Raw genomic sequence first — 22179 nt, 5'->3', positions numbered from 1 at the left:
TGTATGAACTCAGCACTTTATTTGATGAGTGCAAGCCCACAATTACTCCATTTAACCTTCTGAAAGAACTGAATTCATAAATAACAAGTTAGTAGTAATTCATTTAGAACATAAGTGACTTAGAGCTCAGGTCCATCTTGAATCAAATCCATTCCAGATTTGTTTTTACAACTCATCAAGAAAAGGAGTATTTGCCAACTCCCCAGAAGCTGCCATTGATTTCTTCCCACTGAGGAACTTCTTTGCAGCCTGAAAATAAATCAGGAAAGTGGATATGAGGAAATATTCACTACAACAGAGTTGATGCTACTCAACTCATCAGCTTCAAGTTATTAAAACAAAGAACAAATCCTGGCACTACTATAACACACCATCATGTAAACAAGCCTCCTTTTGCTGTATAAATCTAATTGCTTCTAATGCAGCTGCTCATTACTTTATAATGTGAACAGAAATGGCAGATACAGTTGGATATAAAAGGCATGAACTCTAAAAATGGTTATTCCTTGAATAATTATTACACCATAAAATACACTGTATCTCATTCCTACTAAAGCTATTGCTAGTTGCTGCAATACAAATAAGCAATGACTGTGAAAAAACAAATTTTTTATCTCAGAATTTCTCTTTATGATAGATTTTTAGAAATTAGCTTCACATACAAGAAACAAGCTAATGTGCAGTAGCAACAAAGTTACACCTATTTATCACTGAAAGCTTAATTGTTTTATTAAACACACCCATTATTCCAGACTCAGAAATCCTAAAAACCTTGACACAGAATCACCTGCACTGGAACTAATATGAAGTTTACCATTAATATTAGTTGGCAGTTTTGGTAAATTTTAGTGAAGAAGATGAGAATTTTACACAATTCCCAGCTACACTAGTTTTACAGTGTATTAAAGAGTCTTCTGCTAATAAAGTAAGTAAAGACATCAAAAGATACCCAGCTGGGATTTGTGAATGAGCTGCCTTTTCTATTTTTACATACAGAATATGTGTGTTTATAAACACCCAGAAATGAGCATCAGTTTTCCATAAAAAACCTGACAGTGATTAAGGAGCACCTGTGCCTGCTGACACATACTTACATTCACAACATCAGCAGTGGCTACAGAGTCGATTTTTTGAGCAGCAGCAGATGGGGATGTGTGTGTGCCAGAAACCAGGGCCTCAGAGCCAATTTCATTCAGCAACCCTTCTGAGGTCTCCACTGACATCAAATAGTTGGCTTTCAGCTGATTTCTGCCATCAAAGAAAGCATCAAGAATGAGCAAGCTTGGAAGCCCTGCTATTACCTTCCCTACCACCCCATAAATACAATGAGGTTTTGGGTCCTTTTGAACTTCTCAAGATTCCATTTTGAAAGGTTTCCCTTTTCTAATAGGGAAGGATTCCATGGTTAGGAAAGAGGCACCACAAACAGTCCAAGCATGAAAATGACAGGTACTTGAACACCTCCTGTCTCCCCACACAGTCAGAAGATCTCTAGCTCAGGATTTGTTTCTGTCTAGGTAACCAATGCAGTTAGACAAACTATCATACTTATATTTAATTTTCTCATCAAGAACAGTTGCATGCAGAGCAATTTTGTCCTAAGTGACAAAGAAATAGTGAATGTAAATGTTCAAGCTACTCTTGTAGGTTTTTTTGGTTGTTTTTTTTTCCCTCAATAAAGGAAAAAGAGGAATATAGGAAATGTATGAAGCCATTCCAGAACTGGAACTCCAGAAAAAAAGAAAAAGAAAACTAGCCACACTAGCACTGCATGTAACTCCTTAATGGTAGGCAGCTTTGTTAAAAAAGAACAAAACAAAAAACCACAAAACCCACAACACACAAAACAAATCATGCCCAGTGTAAGAAGTCCAGAATTCACCATTTAGCTACCAGCGACTAAGGCAGAACCAATCAGGTCTAAGCTATCATATATTGGGTAACCATGCTTTACATGGAGTCTTGTATTTTATACATGCAACACACAATATTTTCATTTTGCTACTCAATTCTGTACAATATTGTTGTTTTGCACAAGTGCAGCTTTAAAAGCTCAATGCAGTTTAGCACTACTTGGAGACCCCTCCCCCAGATATTCCTAGGGGCAGGTATTTCCAGCACTTGGTGTGCATCACTAATTCAGTATTTCACACTTGCAGACCCTCATTACTCTTTTTCTTTGAAGATGGCACAGATTGCTTATTATAATTGTTTTGGGAATTGCGCAGTGTAACTGTAAAGGGAATTACTAAATAATGCAATTTAGGATTCTAATTTAAACACATCTTAATATTACAGAGTATGATTAAAATGACAGCACCTGCTGACACTTGCTAATTTCTTACATTGAAACAGTCTTCAGAAAATATTAACACTTCTCTAACAAGTGTTTATTAGGAAGTAACACTACTGGAGAATCAGTACAGCTTTCAGAAAATATTGACAGGGGCTCAGTTTTAATGCAAGACTGTGAGTAGTTCCCCATGGAAATAATTAGAGGATAAGCTCAGCTGTACAGAATAGTCTGCATCTTTCACAAGTAGCTGCATGTTAAGAAAATTCTTTTTACACACATGAGAATTCTTTGCACACTTACTTTGCTGTTGTGACATCAGCATCAGTGACACCGCCCTGGGCAATTGCCTTCACCTGGTTCAAAGCAGCTTTAATGACCTGAGGAAAATGAAATCATTTAAGATTTCTTCCCACATCAAATTTCAACATGTTACTTCTATTTTCTGGTATCTTGGAAACTTCAAGAGAAGAGCAGCTGACAACGTAAGGACTGTCTGCCTGAACACAATTCTGAGCAGTTTTAGAACAAGACTAAACTAAAACCAGTGTAAATTATGCCCAAAAATCAGTGTGGATTTTAACTGCACTACAGCATTCATTTATATGGTCTCACCATTTTTCATCTAAGTGCTCAGTTCTGCCAGCCTCAAAAGACAGCATCTCCTTCATGATATACTCTGGCTTACAAATGTATATCAGCAATTACAGTCAGCAATTCAAGGCATTTTATTAACTTCAGTTCATATTATCTATCTGTCCTTCCCACAAAGCAAGTCTCATTCCCAGCTAACAGAGCTAAGTCATAACTGAATATGCAGCATTCTTATCCAGGAAATCATATGAATTTCCTTTTCTTTTTTAAGATGAATCAGTCACTATCTCAAATCAAAACACTATTTTGAGGGTTATGTTGTTAATGCTTAAATTATAATCAGCAACTCACCTCCCTAGTATTTGGAGCCTGGGATATGGTGTAAATCCCAAAGAGCCCAGAATCAGAGTAATTAACATTAAATGCAGAAACCTGCAAAACAAACATTATCATTAATTGTTTTAAGTATCAGAGTAATTCAAGCACTGGAAAATAATTACTATTAGGCTCTACAATAACTGTAATTTAAAATGCTAAACTCCATCTGTGCTGAGGAAAGATCAGACTGGAAGCCCTTCCCTGATACACTGTAATGTGTGCAAGAATGAACCAATTAAGATTTGAGGTGAAGGTAGTTACCTCTCAAAGATAATACACATTTTACTTAAAAATCAGAATTCAGTTCCAAAATCCTTTGAACTTACATCAAATGGCTGGCTGGTTGCTTTAGCAACACCCTGGGTCAATTTGCTGGTGACACTGCTTCCCCTCTTGACCAGGGGCCCAGCACCCAAAACGTACTGAAGGACACTGAAGGCATTTGCTTCTGGGCTCCCAGCAACAGCTCCTTCTGCTACAATAGCAGCATGGACAAGGCTATCACCAGTCTGTTTCCTGATTTCTCCTAGAATTACAACAGAAAAAAGGCAATAAGAGTGTTCAATTAGAAACTACTGTACATTCACAGGCATGGAAAGAAACATTTCCCTTTAACAAGAGAAGAGCAGGTTACTGCATGCCTCCTCAGGAAGGGAGAATGAGGCTGAAGGTAATTTTTAAAAAGTCTAACATTCAACATTTTTTTTGCTAGCACAAAACCCAGTACCTTACTGTGCTTTATTTGAACCTGACCCTGAACCACACACATTGTGAGATGATAAAACTCAACATAACAAATACCCAGAAAACAGTGTACCTTCTGTTCATAATAATATTTATGCTGGCTTATAGAAACTGAAGTTATTCCAGTCAAATATTAATATTAAATGCTGGAAACTTTCTTTTTCCCCTTCATGTCTTTACAGAGACATCTAATACTCCAACTAAATAATAGCTGTTGGTAATGGTACAAGATGCTGGTCTGAAAGGGCTAAGCACTGCTTTGACTTACAACATTTAACACATCTTCCCTATATAGAAATCCTGCCTCCATTTCCTGACAGCCTTCTCTTACAGGAATTTTAGCAAAACTGCCAAGAAAAACCATTTGGCAGCTTATTTTTCACTTTATAGAAAAAAATGATGTCCCAGGTAAAACTTTGTTGAAGAGCTGGGTTCAGTTTTATCCCAGAACTTTCCATGGTGGAATCTTCTGCTTATTTAAATGGGATATGCATCTGAACTGTCACTTCCAATGCCCAGATTTAGTGCAACTGTATAGTTTTCACTTGTAACTTTGAATACTACTATTTATAAACAGAAATTCAGTCACTCAGAATACATAAAGAAACATTCTTACCCCCTTTATAAACAGCCTTTGCACCAGGAGTACCAGCTCCACTTCGGATATTTAGGAATTGCTCTGCAACTTGCTTTAAGGTAGAGTGATATATACCTGCAATACAACAAATATTTGCAATTACACTGAAAAGCTACAGCAGTTAAATAAAAGTGAAGCCTATGGTAACAGTTCACTTCTACAGAGAACTCCAATTTCTCCTGCAGTTTTCCCATAGGACCTGCAGTGCTCACTCAGGAACATACATACCTATTCCTACGAGAGCAATTCTTGAACTCGTGAAATTGTTCTGTACAAAATGGTGGAGCTGCAACAGTAAATTCAAATTTTAAGGTATTTTGTTTAAAGAACAAAAATCATGTGTGTTTCTGACATAGCCCCTTATACTTCTTAGAGCAAATTCCAAAGCTTCCAAAAGGAACTGTCTATAGAATGTCATTTTATTGCATTTCCCAGTGACAACTACAAAACTTTTATATACAAGAACACCTGCATTTCATTGACAGCCTGTCAACAGTAAGCCACTGACACTAAACATCTTTTTAAATGCAAATATCAGTTCTGTACCCAGTATTAAAAGTTGCATGGAAATAAATTATTTCAACACCAGATTAATAAGGTAGTAAATACTGACTGTATATATACTAAATTAATTTTCTCTCACCACCTATTCCTGACAAAAAACTGAAACAGACATTTAGCACAATACAAAGAACCCTACCTGCTCAGAAGTAATTTTTCCAATTCTGTAGTCTGGGCAATACAAGGGGTTTGCCAGAGTATTTTTATAAGCTGCAGCATGCAACTTTTCCAGCACTCCTGAGAGGAACAAAGTTTCACATAATTAACACAAGATCCACATGTAATGAAGGTTAAATGAAAGAGCTGTGGTCCACTTTAAGGACCATACAATTTACAAAAGCAGGTCTGGAATAATCCAATTGATAGGGAAGATTCCAAATCCTTGGTCTAGAGCAATCTGGCCTGAGGCCTTCTGCTCTTTAACTTTCTAAGCAGTAACCAAAATAAGCTTATATAGAGTAACATATATGCTCAACACTTTGGCTTCAACAGCGAGCTATAAATGCAATCAGTGTTCACAAGAAGGGGAGCAGCATCCTATTAATTATCATCTTCACTGTAGGCATTCCTTATTCTTGAGAAAAAACAGGCTCTCTAGAATATGTCTGCAGCTTTGTGAGGTGTCTCATTGATCTCCCTGCTCAGATGAAGGATGCCAGTGTCTTCTCATCAGTTTTTTTGCATTCCAATAGCATTCTAGTAATTCCTGGTTTGATATTCTCCTTGTATTTGCTCACACTTTTTCCTCAAGAGAAAGATTCCTTTCTTTATAGTTGTTTCTGAACATAACTAACTGAAAATATTACATTACTATGAAAACCAACCTGCAGTTGATATAAGTTAAAAAAAAAAAGACTAATTTTAAAAACAGAAGCACTTTAGTATGAGGCAGAGATTTTTCCAACATTACACTGTCACCTTCAATGGGTACAAAGGTAAACATGCTTCAGAGTGGTACAAATTATTGTTTATTGAGTAGAACTACCTGGGTGATCTTGGAGGATGAGTTAATAACACAAGATATACAGGAATAGGTTTGACCTGACTGAGGCTTTGTGTTGTGTTTCCTCTTTGTTTTCCCTTAAACTCAGAAATCTCAATTTACAAACCTAAAGCTGGAACACATTTTCAGTGTGATGAAAATACATATTGTTTTTATACCAAAATAACCATACAAATTCAAGAAGTCTGTAGGATACTATTTTCACACCTGTGAGTAATACCTAAATATGGTTTTCAGAACACAAGCTTCTGCAAATATATTGTCAACAACACTTATGACATGCACATTCTTTGGTTGTACTTGAAAAGAATTAAAAATGTAAAATGGAAGCTGTCAAGGAGAATGGGATAAGATGTCTTCAGCATGTTACTTGCTACATGTTACCACAGGTTGGAAAGATCTGTGTATTAAGAAAAGTTCCATAACACCACAAAGACCATACCTATCAATAAGCAGAAAAATTCAATGTTCATGTGACAGAGCAAAATGGAAACTGTTTTTTCATTTTGAAGGAACTCCTGCAGAGCCATTACAGTGGATCAAAAATACACTTACGAACTTGAACATTCTGACGTGCAATTGTTTTATCAACTTTTAATTGTGGCTGAAGATCAGCTACTTCCCATGGTCTGAACTCTGGTGCTGTGGTAACATTCAGGAGATATTCCATCACCGTATCACTAAATAAAAAAATTTACAAAGGCATTAACCACAACTAAAATGTGCTTCTTCTGCAGTTGAAAGCAATTCAAATTAATCTGCAAGCAACACGCCAACAACAAAACACATCACTCAGGCCAGAGCAATTATCAGCACTGCTGTACAAAGTAGGATAATTCAATTCTGTAGGATAATTCAATTCTGTAGCATTTGTATGCTCAGTAACATGACATGGAAGTTGAATATTAATATAGTAATTTACTGATTTATTACAAAAGCATGAGAACAGATATTCCTCCCACCCTGTAAAATGACAGCTCTCCACCACCAAACAGTGTTAAAGAAGGCAGAAATTCCCTTTCCAGCCCACCCAGATACCTACACATGGTCTCGCAGACACTCCACAGAGTAAGCCATTTTCTCCCTTGTTGCGTGCACACTGCATGAGATAAAAACCAAAATCCATTGCAGCAAAGAACACAGAAGTGAATTTTCACACATACTCCTCGTTGATCAAATTAATCAAGGTACAGACTGGAATAACTACTCAACCTTAAATCTGTCTGGGATGACTGTTTAAACACACACAGAGCAGAAACAGACTCAATTAAAATTCACATCTTCAGTATTCAAGTAATAATATTCAAGTAATAATAAGTGTCTTATGACCATGAGAATTTAAGATACCACAATAATTCAAGGTAAAACAGCAAATAAAGTTGAACAGCAAAACATGGGAAAAAAGTGCCTAAGTATTAAACAAAGCAATTTAGAAATTACTCTCTTTGGGCAGAAAACATCCCAAAGGATGTTGGGAAACATCCAAAAGGATCATGTCCTTTTACTTCAACATATTTCTTACTGACAGGAACAGAAAAAGGGTAGAGTCATAAAACTCTATTTTTAACCAATTTCTAAGTAAGAAGATCTTACTGGATGATTTCAAGATACACTGAAAGAAAGCAGGTACAGTGAGACCTCTCTTTTATTCCTCTTAAGTCTTGTTTTCTAGGCTTAAAACCCCCAATTCACAAAAGCTAACTACTGTCTGTACTGCTCCCAAGGTTACAATCTATTCACAAAAGATGGAGGAAGAAAATGCAATCTACTGACTTTGAGAATAACTTTCCTAAAGTCTGCAAAGGCAGAAAGAAAATCAAGCTCCTAGACAAATTATATTTCTTCCATGGGCACAATATTTATATTCTGTTTACTGAAAGATGTTTCCAAGATACAAATCATGAGCTCATCCTTGAAGCTTAACAGAACAAAAAGTACAAGATCTTCCTTGGCAACATTCACTATTCAAGTACCCTGCTGAGCTTATCCACCTACACATTTTGTGTTTATTGTCTTATGTTTCCTTCAGTCCTAGAGCTCCTGTGCATCTCAGCAACACAGATAATCTTTCTATGTGGGTACAAACCTCAGGCTGCCCCCAACAGCTTCAATGCCACGAGTGATCCTGAAGGAGGAAGCTCCTTTAGTAGTCTATTAAACAAACAAAAAAAGGTCAATTTACAATTCTAGCTGTTTAAAACACAGATATTGAGTTGATGGCAGCAGTAAGAGAAACTACTCAGAAATATTCCACACATGCACAAAACTGAGTTTGTGTCAACCACTTGAACTAATTATTACTGCAGCTTGAATAGAATTAGTTATGTGTATATTTAGATATATATATATAGTTTAAGACTCCAGAGGAAAGCACAATTATAAATGAGTATTACTTCCCATCTTCCAGGACACACTATCATTCCTCCTGCACTGAACCACATAACCAAGCACCACGGTACATCGTTCTCCACTTCCTAAGATCTCTTACATTAAATTTTATCACACCATTTATTTTTGCAATAATAAACCATTTCACCTACTGTCAACACAATAACAAAGGCAATAAACACCTACCAAATTAGATGCAAGACGAAGCAGGTGAGTAGTTCCCAGGTTACTGTTGATTTCATATCTGCTGCCTGCTTTAATAAACACACCAATTTTTGAAACTGGAGAAAAGTTTTCCAGAGATGCAATAACTAAGCCATTTGGTAATTTTGTGATCTGTATTAAAAAGAAAAAAAGTTTTGTTTTCATTCAGTGGAAGTACTATCACAGCTCTGCTTTGACTGAGTTTTAAAAAATAAATTTAAAACAGAGGGAGGAAAAAACCAACCTGTATTTTTATACTGACCTCAAGACCCTGGGAGTCTGGACATAATTTCACCTTTGCTGCAGTTGGTGAAGATGAAACTTTAGGAGCTACTTTCAGTGAGTAAAATCTCTTCTAAAGGAGAAAGCATAAGAGAAGGGATTCCCTTAATTAGTTCATCACATTTCCTTAAATACTGAAAAAGAATCTGACTTTAAAGTAGAAATATAATTAAGGACTTCAAACACTGAAGTAAAAACAGTGACATGTAGGCAAATCCCCAGACTGTGGGCCTCTTAAAATAGGTCCAGAGGAGGCCATGGAGATGATCAAAGGACTGGAGCAGCTCTGCTACACAGACAGGCTGAGAGAGCTGGGGTGTCCAAGCAGGAGAAGGTTCCAGGGAGACCTCACTCCAGCCTTGCAGTACCCTAAAGGGCTCTTAAAAGAGATAAAGAGGGGCTTTCTACACAGGCACATGGTGACAGGACAAGGGGAAATAATTTTAAATTGTCACAGAGTTGCATTAGATTTCAGGAAGAAATTCTTCCCTGTGAGGTAGTGAGGCACTAGAACATGTTGTCCAGAGAATTTCTGCATGCCTCATCCCTTGAAGTCTTCAAAGCCAGGTTGGATAGGACCTGGAACAACCTGGTCTAGTGTAAGATGTCCCTGCCCATGGCAGTGGGGCTGGAATGACATGACCTCTAATGTCCCTTCCAACTCAGACCATTCCATGATTCTAATATTCCAGGATTTTAATAACCAGAAGCAGCCCTTCACAGGAAAGAGGTGAATACCACAAGAGCCCTGCATTCAGCAGCTGGCAACAGAAATGACAAGATTACTGATTTCAAATCTGAAATGCTATTACTTTCCATGAACTTTAGAAGTTGCTTATACCAGTATATTTACATATTACTCTTGTTTTAACGTTAGAAGATAACTTAATTCCTATGCATCTCAGGGTGAAAACCGAGTGACAGGAACACCACTGCACTGGGCTGTACAGATGCCAGTGATGTAATTCCCATTGCTTTACTGCTCACTGTATGAATCTAGGAATCAACCTTTCCTCCAAGGGTTTGGTAAGACACCTAGTTTAAAACTCTAAGTCGGCTTATTTATGAACCACTACCGCATATCTAAAACTGACTGACACGCTGTCACTCAGAGGTCATTCTCCGTCCCGCTGGAGCGCATTTCCAGCGCACATCCAGCCCAGTTCCACCCAGCTGCCCGCCAGCTCTGCGAGGGCTTTGGGCAGGACAAGCCCTCTGCCCCTGCCCGCCTCCAGGACGCGGCAATGCCAAGGGCACCACCTCATCCCAGGCAGCTGAAGCTTCAGCAGCGCACCGGGATCCCCTCACCTCCCTTCTCCCCGTGAGCCGCTGTCGGGGCGGCTCTGCCAAAGCCTGGGGTGCCGCTTGGCGCTCCAGGCCCGCCCCGCGGCCTGTCTGACCTTCAGCCGCCGTCCCGCCGCGCCGCCCGTCCGCCGGCCCGGCCCCGGCCCCGGAGCCCACACCGACCCCGCGGGCAGCCGGGCAGCCACGACCGCCACCCGCCGCCCTCCGCCCGGCTCACCGCCCCGGGCTGGCCGGGGTCAGGCTCGCCCGCAGCCCCCGGGCCCAGAGAGCGGCTGTCACCGCCAGCTGCGCCTCTCCCGCGCCGCGCACGACGCGCCCGGATCCTGCTCACCGAGAGAGAGCGCGCGGCCACCGGGAACCCCTTCATCGTCCCGCTACCCTCGGCTCGGCCCCGGCCAGGACAAGATGGCTGTCCCGGAGGAAGACCCCGCCTTCCCGGCACGCCCTGCGCCGCGCTGACCTTCCAGCGAGCGCACCCCGAACTCGACTGCTCCGGCAGGCGGCGCGCCGGGCGGCAACAGCGCCACCGCGCGGGCACCGGGGGCTGCGAACCTGCGGGGGTGTCGCCCCCTCCCGGGCACTGCGGGCCGTGACACCCTGCGGCGCGCGGGGTCCCGGTGCGACGGTCCCTCGGGAATGTGCCCGGGAATGTGCCCCGGAATGACCCTCGGGGCCATGCCTCGGGGCGCGGGGTGCCGCTGGCGGCTGTCGTACGGGCTGTCCCTCAGGACGCGGGACCCCAGGCTGGCTGTGCCCAGTCTATGTCAGGGCCATTCCGGGGCGTTCGCAGCCGCCTTCCCCCCGAGCGCCGCCTGGGTGAGGCGGGACAGCGGCGGTGCCCGCGGGTACGGCAATACCCAGGGCACCGGAGCCACAGTCGAGCAGGATTTCAGCGCGGACATCGTGGTGTCCGCCGCGCCCGTGAGGGGCGTGGGGCGCGGAGGCGGAGCCGGGACGGGCGGCTCCGTTCCGCGGGGCGGTTCCGCGGCGGGGCCGGCGGCAGCGGGGCCGCCCCGGCGAGTTCTTAGCGGCCGTGCGGGCGGTGTGCTGTGTCGCACTCTCGGAGTCCCGACATCCCGTCCCGTCCCATCCTACCCTATTCTATTCTATCCCATCCTGTCCTGTCCCGTCCGCCCGGCTCACGCCATGGGCTCCACTCCTCCCGTGTTCATCGGCGCCGAGGAGGTGGAGAAGCACCTGCACCGCGCCAGCCTCCTGCTGCCGGCGCTGGAGGCCGCCCTGGCCAACTTCTCCGAGGGCGCGGCGGGCGGCGTGGTGCAGCCGGTGCGCACCGTGCTGCCCGTGCCCCGCCACGGCGGGTGAGGGCTCGGCGGGGCTGCCCGAGGGACGGCGGCAACGGGGGGCGGACGGGCGGCGGGACAGGGGCCGGCCGGGCGGGTTTGGGGCATCAGAAAAGGCGCTCGGTACCGAGTTACCGGCCGGTAGCGGTGTGACGGTCGCTGTCCGTGAGCTCCCGTGATAGCGGTGCGCGAGTAACGCAGGAAATTCTCCCCCGAGGTACCTCGGAGTTATGCCCGCGTACAGCGCTGCGGACGATGCGCTGACAACCAAGTTGGTGACTTTCTATGAGCACCTGAAGGATTCCTCCGTGCCTTCCCACCAGGCGACTGTGCTCCTGTTCGACCCCAGCAATGGCACTTTGAAAGCTGTAAGTCTCGTGTGTCCTGCGTTCTCCTCTGCTCATGCTGTTCGTTCTCACTTCTGCTTTTTGGAAGTTGGAGGTGGTGTAAATTGGCCTGGATTTACCAACAGGATTTGGCTTAAAGCTGTCTGTATTTCGCTTCTGTTAAACTGTACTCTCTGTGCTATTTACTGAAGCCTGTGATTTCAATCTGATAGCTCAGAGTGTAACCAGAAGAGAGAAATTATTAGGAGTTTATCTTGCATTTTAAAGAAAAAATACCCCTCCACCTTACTGGGTAAAGAACGGATCTTGAACCATCTTAAGTCTCAAGTTGAAAGAGATTTACAATTTGCATTGCAGGGACTAGTCTTCAGAGTCTGACTACTTTATTTAAAGAATTTACGATTTTTTTTCTAAGAATGGTGATGATTTGCATTGCAATTTAGTAATAATGATTTATTAATCATTAATAAATGATTCATTAATCATTTATTAATCAGGGACAAAACCGGTCAAGAAAACTATCTTGGGTTCTTCTACCAAACCCCTTGAGTTTTTTGCCCCATAATTAATATGTATGCAGTAGCTAATGGTCATTGAGGCAGGAGTGTCCCATGTGTGATGCACATTTGAGGAATTCCATGGTTCCCTGTCGCCCCTCTGTACAGACCAGGACAGAATGGGGAATCACTGCCAGCTTGCTCTGCTCTGCTCCCTGCTCTTCCTGGAGCACAGAGTATTGGAGTCACATCCATGTGTTCCCTGTGCTGTATGCCAGGGAAGGGCAGTGCCTCAGGAGCTGGGTGAGTTAGAGGCGGCTCTTCTCTGATCATTTTCACTCCTTTTGTGCTGATGGAATGATGTGGAAGAACTGGGATAAACAGAGGAGCTGCCCAGTTTAAATGTGACTTTGTATGGTTTGTGGTTGCTATGATAATAATTGCTGACTTCTACATGCGTATATCTTTTATATCTGTAACATCACATCATTCCCAAGTTGGATGAGTTTGGTATTTATTCATTTTTCAGTGTTCACTTCAGTCTGTTTGAATTTTTTAAAGGTCATGGATGGCAGTGTCATCACAGCAAAACGAACAGCTGCAGTTTCTGCCATTGCTACCAAGGTGTGTCTTCTGTTCTCTAAGTGGGGATTGGAGGTATAAAATAGCTAGAACAAATTATGCAAATGTCTTTTCATCCAATACAGCTTGAAATTAGATTTATCATAACATATGCACTTTCAGGGAAAACTTAAATTCACTGTTTTGAGTCAGTCATGTCTGACTTTGTGTGTGATTGGAGAAGGAACCTGAGCTATATTTTTGTGGCTTCTGTGTACCCTCTTCTAGGAATTCACTGAGCTGTCTTTCACTGTTTTTTCTTTCTTTTGTTTGTGTTTTAACATGCCCCTTTATGGCTTTGAGTGATGTAGCTGTGCTGATATATTGAATTTTATTTAGATAGATGCCTTCTGCTGTCAGGACAGGACAGGTGGGTGGCACTGGACCTGTAAAAAGAGGGGAAAAGCACATTTCCATTTCTTTTAAGATAGATGATGCCCAGTATAGATGGATAACTTGTCCAGAGGTGTTTGTCTGTCTGTCAGTGTCTCTGTTGTCACTGGAAGGTGTCCAGATGCCCGTCCCTGACCATGGCCATAAATTTCAGTGTCTAGACAGGTGAGGTATCTGACTGTGCATTGCTTTAAATCACTGCAATTTCAGCTGGAAATTTTTGTGTTGGGTTTCTTTTTTAAATGCTATTTTTGGTTGGGCTGCTAACATCAGGAAGAGAGCAAATGGCCATGCATTGCACAGCAGGGTTTGAGCTTTCACCTCAAAGGCTGAGGCAATAAGAAGAGGGCCAGAGCTGAAAAATAGTGTTGTTTGTCACTCCTCAGCTTTGCATCAGAATGAAGGCTGATCTCACTGTTTTGTGAGGGGCAGTTCATGCCAGGGTGACTCTATCCATGGCAATGGAGCTACACTGGCATAAAACTGAGTGAAGGACCTGTCCCCAGGAGCTTCTCCTGAACCAAAGGACAGAATGATTTACAATGAACTCTTTGGACAGGAGGTGACAGGACCTCATTCATTTTGGCCATTCTGTATTTGGTCAGTTCTATGGTTTTTATGCAGTCCATGCTGGCTTCAAAGGAGCTTGGCTGCTGAAGGTACTTCAAGATCAGATCCTTCATTGTCATCTGTTCTTTTGGAAATTTTCAGGAGTGTTTGAGTTTAGCTCATATTTGTCATCTTGTTTTTATGGCATTTGCTTTTCACAGACCCCTCTTACGCAAAGGACCTTTGAAATCAGGGCTTCACAGCCTCTAAAAGGCACATTAAAACAAATTCTTACTACTGGGAAATGGCATCAATGAGATTTTTCTCCATTTGTTAGCAGCAGAATAAACCTTGAGAGCCTGGACAATTCTAAAGCTTTTTAGGCAGGAGTGAGTGGCCACAGCAAATGCATAAACAAGACACAAGGATAGTTAGGGCTGGGCTCCAGCAGCTCTGTCTTCCTCTTTGCCAAGTGCTGGTGAATCACAGACAAGAACTAAAACAGAGAGCCAAAAACAATTGTGGAACTGAATTTTATTATTGGTTCCTCAGAACCATCCCTACTTTTACCATGTCTCTGTATTATGGCTCTTGCAGCGCCAGGATATGCTTGTGGTGGGATTTATGGCTCCAGTGAATGCAAAGAGGTGGATTGGTGTGGGGCTGCCAGGGCCAGTTTACCTGTGCAGCTGCCACTCTCAGTCCTGATGGTTTTTGGGGTTCTGAGCCCTGCTTTCAGCCAGTGCAAAACACCAGCACTGGGGTTTTACACTTAATCAGCCACGTGGGTGTGTTAATATTGGAGTGTGCAGAGGCCCCAGAACTTGCTGTTCATGCTGTTGCATCTTAAATCTGAATTTCAAGTCAGACAATTCAACGCTGGAATTAAGCCAAGATGTGCTTTGGTGCTACTGATGCTTGCTTGTGCATTAAAAGAAAGGCACAATATATATAGTGATTGTTGAATACTTGCTTATATACTTTTCTGCTGTTTAAAAGGACTAACAATACTTTTGTAGTATTTTGAAATATATTTGTAATGCCTGTTAATATATTATTCTTACATATTCTCTTTTGATTTTTTTTGTATTTGTGATCCTGTTCAGTTGTTGATGCCACCTTTTGCAGAAGTGCTGTGCATTTTGGGAGCTGGTGTTCAAGCATACAGCCATTATGATATCTTCACAGAACTGTTCACATTTAAAGAGGTAACAGACACTTCTCAAGAAGATACATTTATTTTTCTCTAGCAGGATTCATTGTAAAGAAAGTACAGCCAGTGAAGTTGTATCAGCTCAGGCTGGGATGGAGCTCCTGTTCCCAGGGCAGCCCTCACAGTGCTGTGCACTGATACTCCAGGGCTCTGATAACACCCCAGTGTTTTGGCTGCTTCTGAGCAGTGCTCATGCAGCATCAAGGCTGTCTCTGCAACATTTGTTTCTGTTTTAATAAACTGCCTTTATCTTGACCCACTAATATTTCCATCTTATTTTCTCTTCCCTCTCCCTGTGCTGCTGGGGAGGGGAGTGATGGAACAGTTTTGTGGGCACCTGGTATCCAGCCATGGTCAATCCACCATAAAAGTTAAGATTACCACATTTTGGTTCTGTTTCTATGGAACCCGAGAAGAGTCAGAGCAGCAAGAATTTCTTGCTCAAGTGTTGGTATTTAAAAAGAAAAAATGTTGGAATCAAAGTTGTTTCAGATAGCTTTTTGTCTGAGAAGATCCTACTGTATTTGCCATACTTGGATAAGTTTTTTATGACTTTCCTTTAAATGTAATTTTCAGAAATATTTGCATTTTATAAGAATAAACTCCTCTTCAAGGAGATGTTATTCTAGCATCACAAACAGACATTCAAATGTAGCTGAACACTCACTTGTATGATAACATTAAAGGGGGGAAAAAAACTCCAGCCTTTAGGAGATGTTTAACTATCTACTGAGAACTGAAATGAAATGTTCTGTCTCAGCAAGGAGAAGTTCTCCATGTTGACCTGTGCGTGTTTTGTTGTTTCCCCCGAGGTGCGGATCTGGAATCGCACCAAGGACAGGGCAGTGCAGTTCGCCAGCGCTGCCCGCGGCCCCGTGCGGGTCTGCGCCTCCGCCCAGGAGGCGGTGACAGGGGCCGATGTCATCGTGACAGTCACCATGGCAACGGCTCCCATCCTCTTCGGGGACTGGGTGAAGCCAGGTGCCCACATCAATGGTAGGTTCTTGTGTGCAGCAGGTGTTTATTAGCACTTTGTTTAGCATCACCATCTGTTGAGAAGCAGTTCTCCGTGCTCTGTGGAGTTCTTTACATTTTGACTTTTCCACCTTACTGAGGACCCCTTTTCCCAGCCCTGTCCTCCTGGAGTCAGAATGCCTGCATAATCCATTTTTGCTAGAGCATGGGATTTGCTCTATTCCCATGTACTCTTTTCTCTTAGTGGTGCATCATTGTGGCATTTTCGGGGTTCCCCAGATGGAGGAGGAAATGATGAATCTGACTCCATGTTCTTAGAAGGCTAATCTATTATTTTATGATCTATATTATATAAAAGAATGCTATGCTAAAGAATACTAAACTATACTAAAGAGTAGAGAAAGGATACTTGCAGAAGGCTAAAAGATACTAATGAAAAAGTTGTGACTCTCTCCTCAGAGTCTGACACAGCTGGACAGTGATTGGCCATTAAGTTAAAACAATTCACATGAAACCAGTGAAAAAATCACCTGTTGGTCAACAGTGTCCAAAACACATTCCAAAGCAGCAAAACACAGGAGAAGCAAATGAGATAATATTGTTTTCCTTTTTCTCTGAGGCTTCTCAGCTTCCCAGGAGAAGAATCCTGGGCAAGGGGATTTTTCCAGAAAATATGACAGTGGCGCATCATCTTTGTTCTCATGTTGTCATTATTTTCACCTTCCTCTCTATTTAAGTAACCTATACAAATGTTCTTATTTCTAAGTAGTTACTGCTCATTGTTACATTGCCCTGGTGGTGTCATCTTTTCTTCCACCAATTTTGTAATCTCCTCTATTTGTTTCTTTTGGAGCTGATCACACCAATTTACTTTTTTACTTGAGTTATGAAGATGCAGTAACTGAGTTAAGAACATCATAATTTAACCTCTAATTGTAGTGAGGTTTGGAGTGGTGCTTTTTTTGTTGCCTGCCTTGTAATGATGTTGCCACACTATTGTTTGGAGTCTCTGGATGTGCCTCTGTTTATTTTCATTAATTGTGGGTCTTTTTCAGATGACCTTGTGCACTTTCCAGATAGCCTGGTAATAAGACAAAAGCAAGTTCTCAAAGGGAGCAATTTAAAGAAAGGTCCCACATTCCAGCAGCTTCCTACCAATTTTTCAAACTCGATTTAGTCCTTTGTCATTGAAAGTTGCTGTCTGTGTTGTGTCCTTGCATGGAAGTCAGAAATAGAACAAAATCAATTAAGGTCCACAGTCACTGGGGCAACACAGACACAAAGAGCTCTCTCCTTTCCTTGCCTTTTTTTACCCTTCATTGAAGCATTTGTACTGTTTGGAGAGGCATTTGAGCAACAAATGCAAATGTGGCAAATGCAAATTTATTGTTCTTTAACAGCTGGGTGTGTAAAAAATATCTGAATACAGTATAATTGGGTAGTCCTTTTAGCTTTTGTTTGGTTTCTTGTTTGCTTGTTTTTTAATCCCAAAACAAGTTGATGATGATCTTGGTGCTGTGTAAAAAAAATTAAGCTCCATGATTTGTTTTCAGTTTCTCTGGGTAAGTGATAATCTAATTAAGGTGTGAAAAATTCCTTTGGTAATGATCTGATGAAAACAACGGTATAAAAGGTAACAGACAAAGGGAGAGGATTTTCTTTTGCCTCAGCTACTCAGACTCTTCTGACAAAGCTGTTTTACTGACATATCAAATCTTGAATGGGGTTTTTTTTGTTGTCCTATCAATCAGTATTTGTCCAAGGCTAACACTGGAATTTTTGTACATTAAATTTCCATAATAATGTTGATTGTTACTTCACACGTGTCTTTTGAACAAAATGCGGTTGGAATTTGTTTTAAACATTGCTCCCAAGTTCATCAGTTTTGTTGCTTTAGCTGTTGGAGCAAGCAGACCAGACTGGAGAGAACTGGATGATGAGCTGATGAAGAATTCTGTTCTGTTTGTGGATTCCAGAGATGCTGCTCTTACAGAATCAGGAGATGTTATTTTATCAGGGGTAAGGCTTTCTGAAACAGAGTTTTATTTTTGTGGCAATTGGCTTGCATTTGAAATGAGTTGGTATTGATGATGACCTGCACTGAAACCTTTAGGGCATCAAAATGTAATTGTTGATGCTTTCCAGGCAGGGGTTGAAGGATAAACTGGTTTAAAACTGCAATTGCTCTGTCTGTGACCAAACCATGCAACCTCTGTATCTGCCATTATATGACACCATATTACAGTAGCATGTTTTCAGCACTGGCTTTTGATGGTAACAATGTATTGTTGTTGAAAGACTTACATTTCCTGGAGTGTTTGGTCATCATAAATATTCTTCAAATCTGTTTATTAAAACCTGTAACTTTCTTCCCCTGAGGCTTCAGTGTGATTGACACTGAATGGACCAGCCCAAAGAATGGACCACACAAGCCAAGCAGACAATGATCTGCACAGATTTGCCAGCAGGGATTCTTTGAGCTTCAGTGGAGTTTTCTTTTTCTCTTTTAATGTGTCTGCCGAATAAATATGATTTACACTTTTGAGGTTTAACATAAGAGCTCCAGATATGGTAATGTGTGTGGAATCCCATGTGTTTTGTTGGACAAGTAACAAGCTATCCTCTGTAAAAAAACGTACTGAGGAAAGTCTGCCAGCTGTTTTTCTTTGAAAACCATTCTGCTCCTCTGATTTCTGTCCAGTTTCTATATAATTTGTCTGAATGTTGATCTGCTTCACCATGGAAAGTAATCAGTTTTGGGATGCAGCACTGGAGGAGTTCTTTCTTTTGAAGTCATTCAGAAGAAAAGGGGTTTTTTTTTTCCTCTTAATGTATGTGTGGGTATTATGTTTTTGTATAAATATGTATTTTTTTTCACAGGCGGAGATTTTTGCTGAGCTGGGGGAGGTTTTGAAGGGTACAAAACCAGCCCTGCCTGAGAAAACAACAGTGTTTAAATCATTGGGTAAGAACAGCCCCTCCTGTGCCCAAGTCTGACAGAAAACAATGCCTTGTTCTTCGTTAGGTCCCCCATGCGTGGGAAAGCTGCTGATCATCTCCAGAACCACTGTGGCACTGCACTGTCCACAAGAAAGTAGACTCTGATTTGCATTTTCCCTTTTTATTTCCCTTCTTGTTTATCTAGCAGGATTGATGTAATGAAAAGTGATAGGAAAGCAGGCAAACAATACCAGTCCATTTTCCATTTCACAGTTGTTGAAGACATGAGTGCAGCATTTATTAACAGAGCACAGCCCGACTGCCCCGCTGTTCCACCGTGGGGTCTGTCTGACCTGGGACAATGTCACACTGTCCTGTGGGGCTGGCCTTGGGGAAAGGGTGCCACTGGGCATGAATTGCCATGCTCTGAGCTACATGACATCTCCAAAAGGGCCCAATTGTGATATGAACACTGAAAATTAGATTCCTGCTGTTACATTAACTTCTTACAGCACACCCAACACTGCATGATGGCTGTGGACTTTGAATGTCACACTGTAGGTGTTTGGGATGGGAAATAATTCCTGTTCCTCTCCAGTTAGATCATCTCCTGAGTCTTCCAGTTCCCTTCTGAAGCAAAATTATTTGTACAGCTGAATAGCTGTTTGAAGGTAACTTCAATTCTTTTTCAGGGATGGCAGTTGAAGACACAGTAGCTGCAAAATTTGTTTATGATGCCTGGTCAGCTGGTAACTAAAGAGAGAAGACTACAATGCCAGTGAGGCCAAGAAAATCATTTGCACTTAGTTTTCCTGAATCCTGTGCTAACAAGAAAGGCACCAATCCTATCTACATGCGGCCCTTCTAGAACACTCAAGAAGGAAAAGTAAAATTTCAGCAATAGACTAATTTCTAAAGTCTTCTAATTTCAAGTATTGGATACTTGCAGTATTGTCAATAAATGTCTCTCTTTTGTAACAGCAAGTATTAGATGCTTGCAGTGATACTAACAAGGCTATCTTTCCATATTTTGGTATAATTCTGGAATCAATGCCTTTCCTCTCTAATTATTTATGTAGCAGAAGCCTGTGTGTAGATTTCGTGGTTTTTAGAGGGATAATTCATTCTGGTGTAAAATAGAACAGTTTGTAGAATGGGCTCTGGCATCATATTTACCTGTGAGGGTACTTTAGATGCAGCTGTGGGTTTCAGTGCTCCAGTGACAGTGACTTTGTCTTCAGGCTCCAAGGCACACAGCCCTCCTCTGGCCCCTGGACACACCTTCCCTTCCAGCTCACTGGAAGTCACCATTTTTTTCAGCCCTTGCAATCCACCTTCTTTTGCCCTCAGTGGTTTTTCACTAAGGGCACAGTTCTGAGTGGGGGTTTATGTAATCAAATAATACCTCCCTCCAGTTGGGTTTCTCCTTAGTACCTCCCTTAGTACCTGCCTCACTGGATATTGCCATTTTCACATTGCAAGGAGTCACACAGAATGTGAGGACTAAGATGTGTTCTGATTTAACTTTTATCTCAATTCTGTAGGGAGATTTTGCTGTTAATCTATGGTGCCTCTGAGTTGTTTTGCTAAGCTTCTTGAAGGCTGGAACCACACAAACTGATTTCAAGTATGCAGGCAAATCTTTTCAGTTAGGCTGTACCATGCTTCAATTGCTAATTGTTCTATTATCACAGATATTAGCTGGGGCAGGAATTTTCATGATCCTTTCCTGGCAGAGGAGCCCAGTCACATAAGGAAAAGTTCCAGTTTTGTTCTGTTATGCAACTGCCTTGCAAAAGAGTGAGCATCTGCTGAAAAACAGCTATTGCCCTGGAAACAAATTCCTGTCTCAGGCTCACAAGTTGTGCCTTGTGAAATTTTATTTCCATTTTCACATTATTTCATGCAGGCTATTAAGTGTTTCTTCCTGCTGTGGAAGACTAGGATGGCATTTTGTAACATGCCAGTAGAATAGAGCAGAGCAACAGGAAGGAGGGTCAGGAGCAGCTGGCATTAAAGCCCTGGAGAATGCATAGGTAGGTGTAGAAGAGGTTAATGAGTACAGTGCAGGTGTGATGTAAATAATACTCCCAGTTGTAAGCCTGGTGTAAGCTAGTTGGAAAATGTACTAAGTGGCAGAGGTAGCATAGAAAGGTACCAGACCACTGATAGGCCTGAAGGATGTTTGGTGTGGATCCAAACTGAACTCCACTGATCCTGTTTATTCCATCAGAAAAAAAACAACAGAAATTTCTCTGGGAGCTTCTGTGTTTTAACTGCAGCAAAATTACCATTCTGTTTTTACATGTCTTGTTTCTTCTCTGTCATTTCTGAAGTGTTCAGAAGCTTGTGTTGACTTAGTTTCTTGGTTCATTCATTCACTAACCTGAGGTAAACATGAAAGCAGATGATGCTCCATTATTCAATGACTCCACAGAAACTTGCAATTAATAATTATAACAGTATTATGCCTGTTCTGGGCCAGTGTTATACCAGGTTTGAAATTTGAAGTGAGACGTAGTGTTTGGGAAGAAGATAAGTCCAGTTTATTTTCACATGTACTCCCCTACAGACTATGGACTTTAAAAAATAAATGGAGCCAGTCCAAAGACCTGGTTCTGAAAACCCACATTGTTCTCAGCTTCATTGGCAGTGAGAGATTTTGGGAGCCTGGCTTCAGTGTTGTACCTCTGATGTCATGAAGTTCAGCTACAATGGGAATTGCTTGGATGCCACCTTTAGATTTTCTGAGGGGAAATATTAGCATCAATTTCTATGTTTCCTTCTCTTACAAACTAATGGATCATGAAATTGTGTAACTTGCATTTATATTAAAATTAAATAGATACTGCTGTTTGACACTCATTTTGTTGTCCATTTCTTTTGTAGTTTGTGGTTGATTTATTTGTTGACAAGAAAGAAAGTATTGAAGTTGTTGCAGTGACTGCTCTCTC

At 41.8% G+C, this 22179-nt stretch overlaps 2 protein-coding genes across 2 annotated transcripts; one reads left to right on the top strand and one right to left on the bottom strand.

Annotated features, from left to right (window-relative positions):
- LOC135453962 (cytochrome b-c1 complex subunit 2, mitochondrial) lies at positions 1-10869 on the bottom strand. The gene is made up of 14 exons (XM_064725543.1): positions 10721-10869; positions 9065-9157; positions 8785-8934; positions 8297-8361; positions 7253-7309; positions 6766-6890; positions 5347-5444; positions 4875-4932; positions 4626-4721; positions 3592-3791; positions 3239-3319; positions 2597-2673; positions 1095-1248; positions 1-249 (listed from the first exon to the last, which is right to left on the bottom strand). The coding sequence occupies exons 1-14, from the start codon at positions 10754-10756 to the stop codon at positions 166-168; spliced, it is 1374 nt and encodes a 457-aa protein (XP_064581613.1). The 5' UTR covers positions 10757-10869; the 3' UTR covers positions 1-165.
- A 106-nt stretch (positions 10870-10975) lies between these two features.
- CRYM (crystallin mu) lies at positions 10976-22090 on the top strand. Its single transcript, XM_064725544.1, has 8 exons — positions 10976-11708; positions 11908-12058; positions 13096-13158; positions 15204-15305; positions 16123-16306; positions 18183-18304; positions 19166-19250; positions 19918-22090. The coding sequence occupies exons 1-8, from the start codon at positions 11026-11028 to the stop codon at positions 19980-19982; spliced, it is 1455 nt and encodes a 484-aa protein (XP_064581614.1). The 5' UTR covers positions 10976-11025; the 3' UTR covers positions 19983-22090.
- Positions 22091-22179: the final 89 nt, after the last annotated feature.

This window comes from Zonotrichia leucophrys, chromosome 14, assembly GCF_028769735.1.
Source record: "Zonotrichia leucophrys gambelii isolate GWCS_2022_RI chromosome 14, RI_Zleu_2.0, whole genome shotgun sequence".
Taxonomy (NCBI): domain Eukaryota; kingdom Metazoa; phylum Chordata; class Aves; order Passeriformes; family Passerellidae; genus Zonotrichia; species Zonotrichia leucophrys.
The sequence above is the reverse complement of the archived record's forward strand: the minus strand, read 5'-3'. Positions and strand labels throughout refer to the sequence as shown.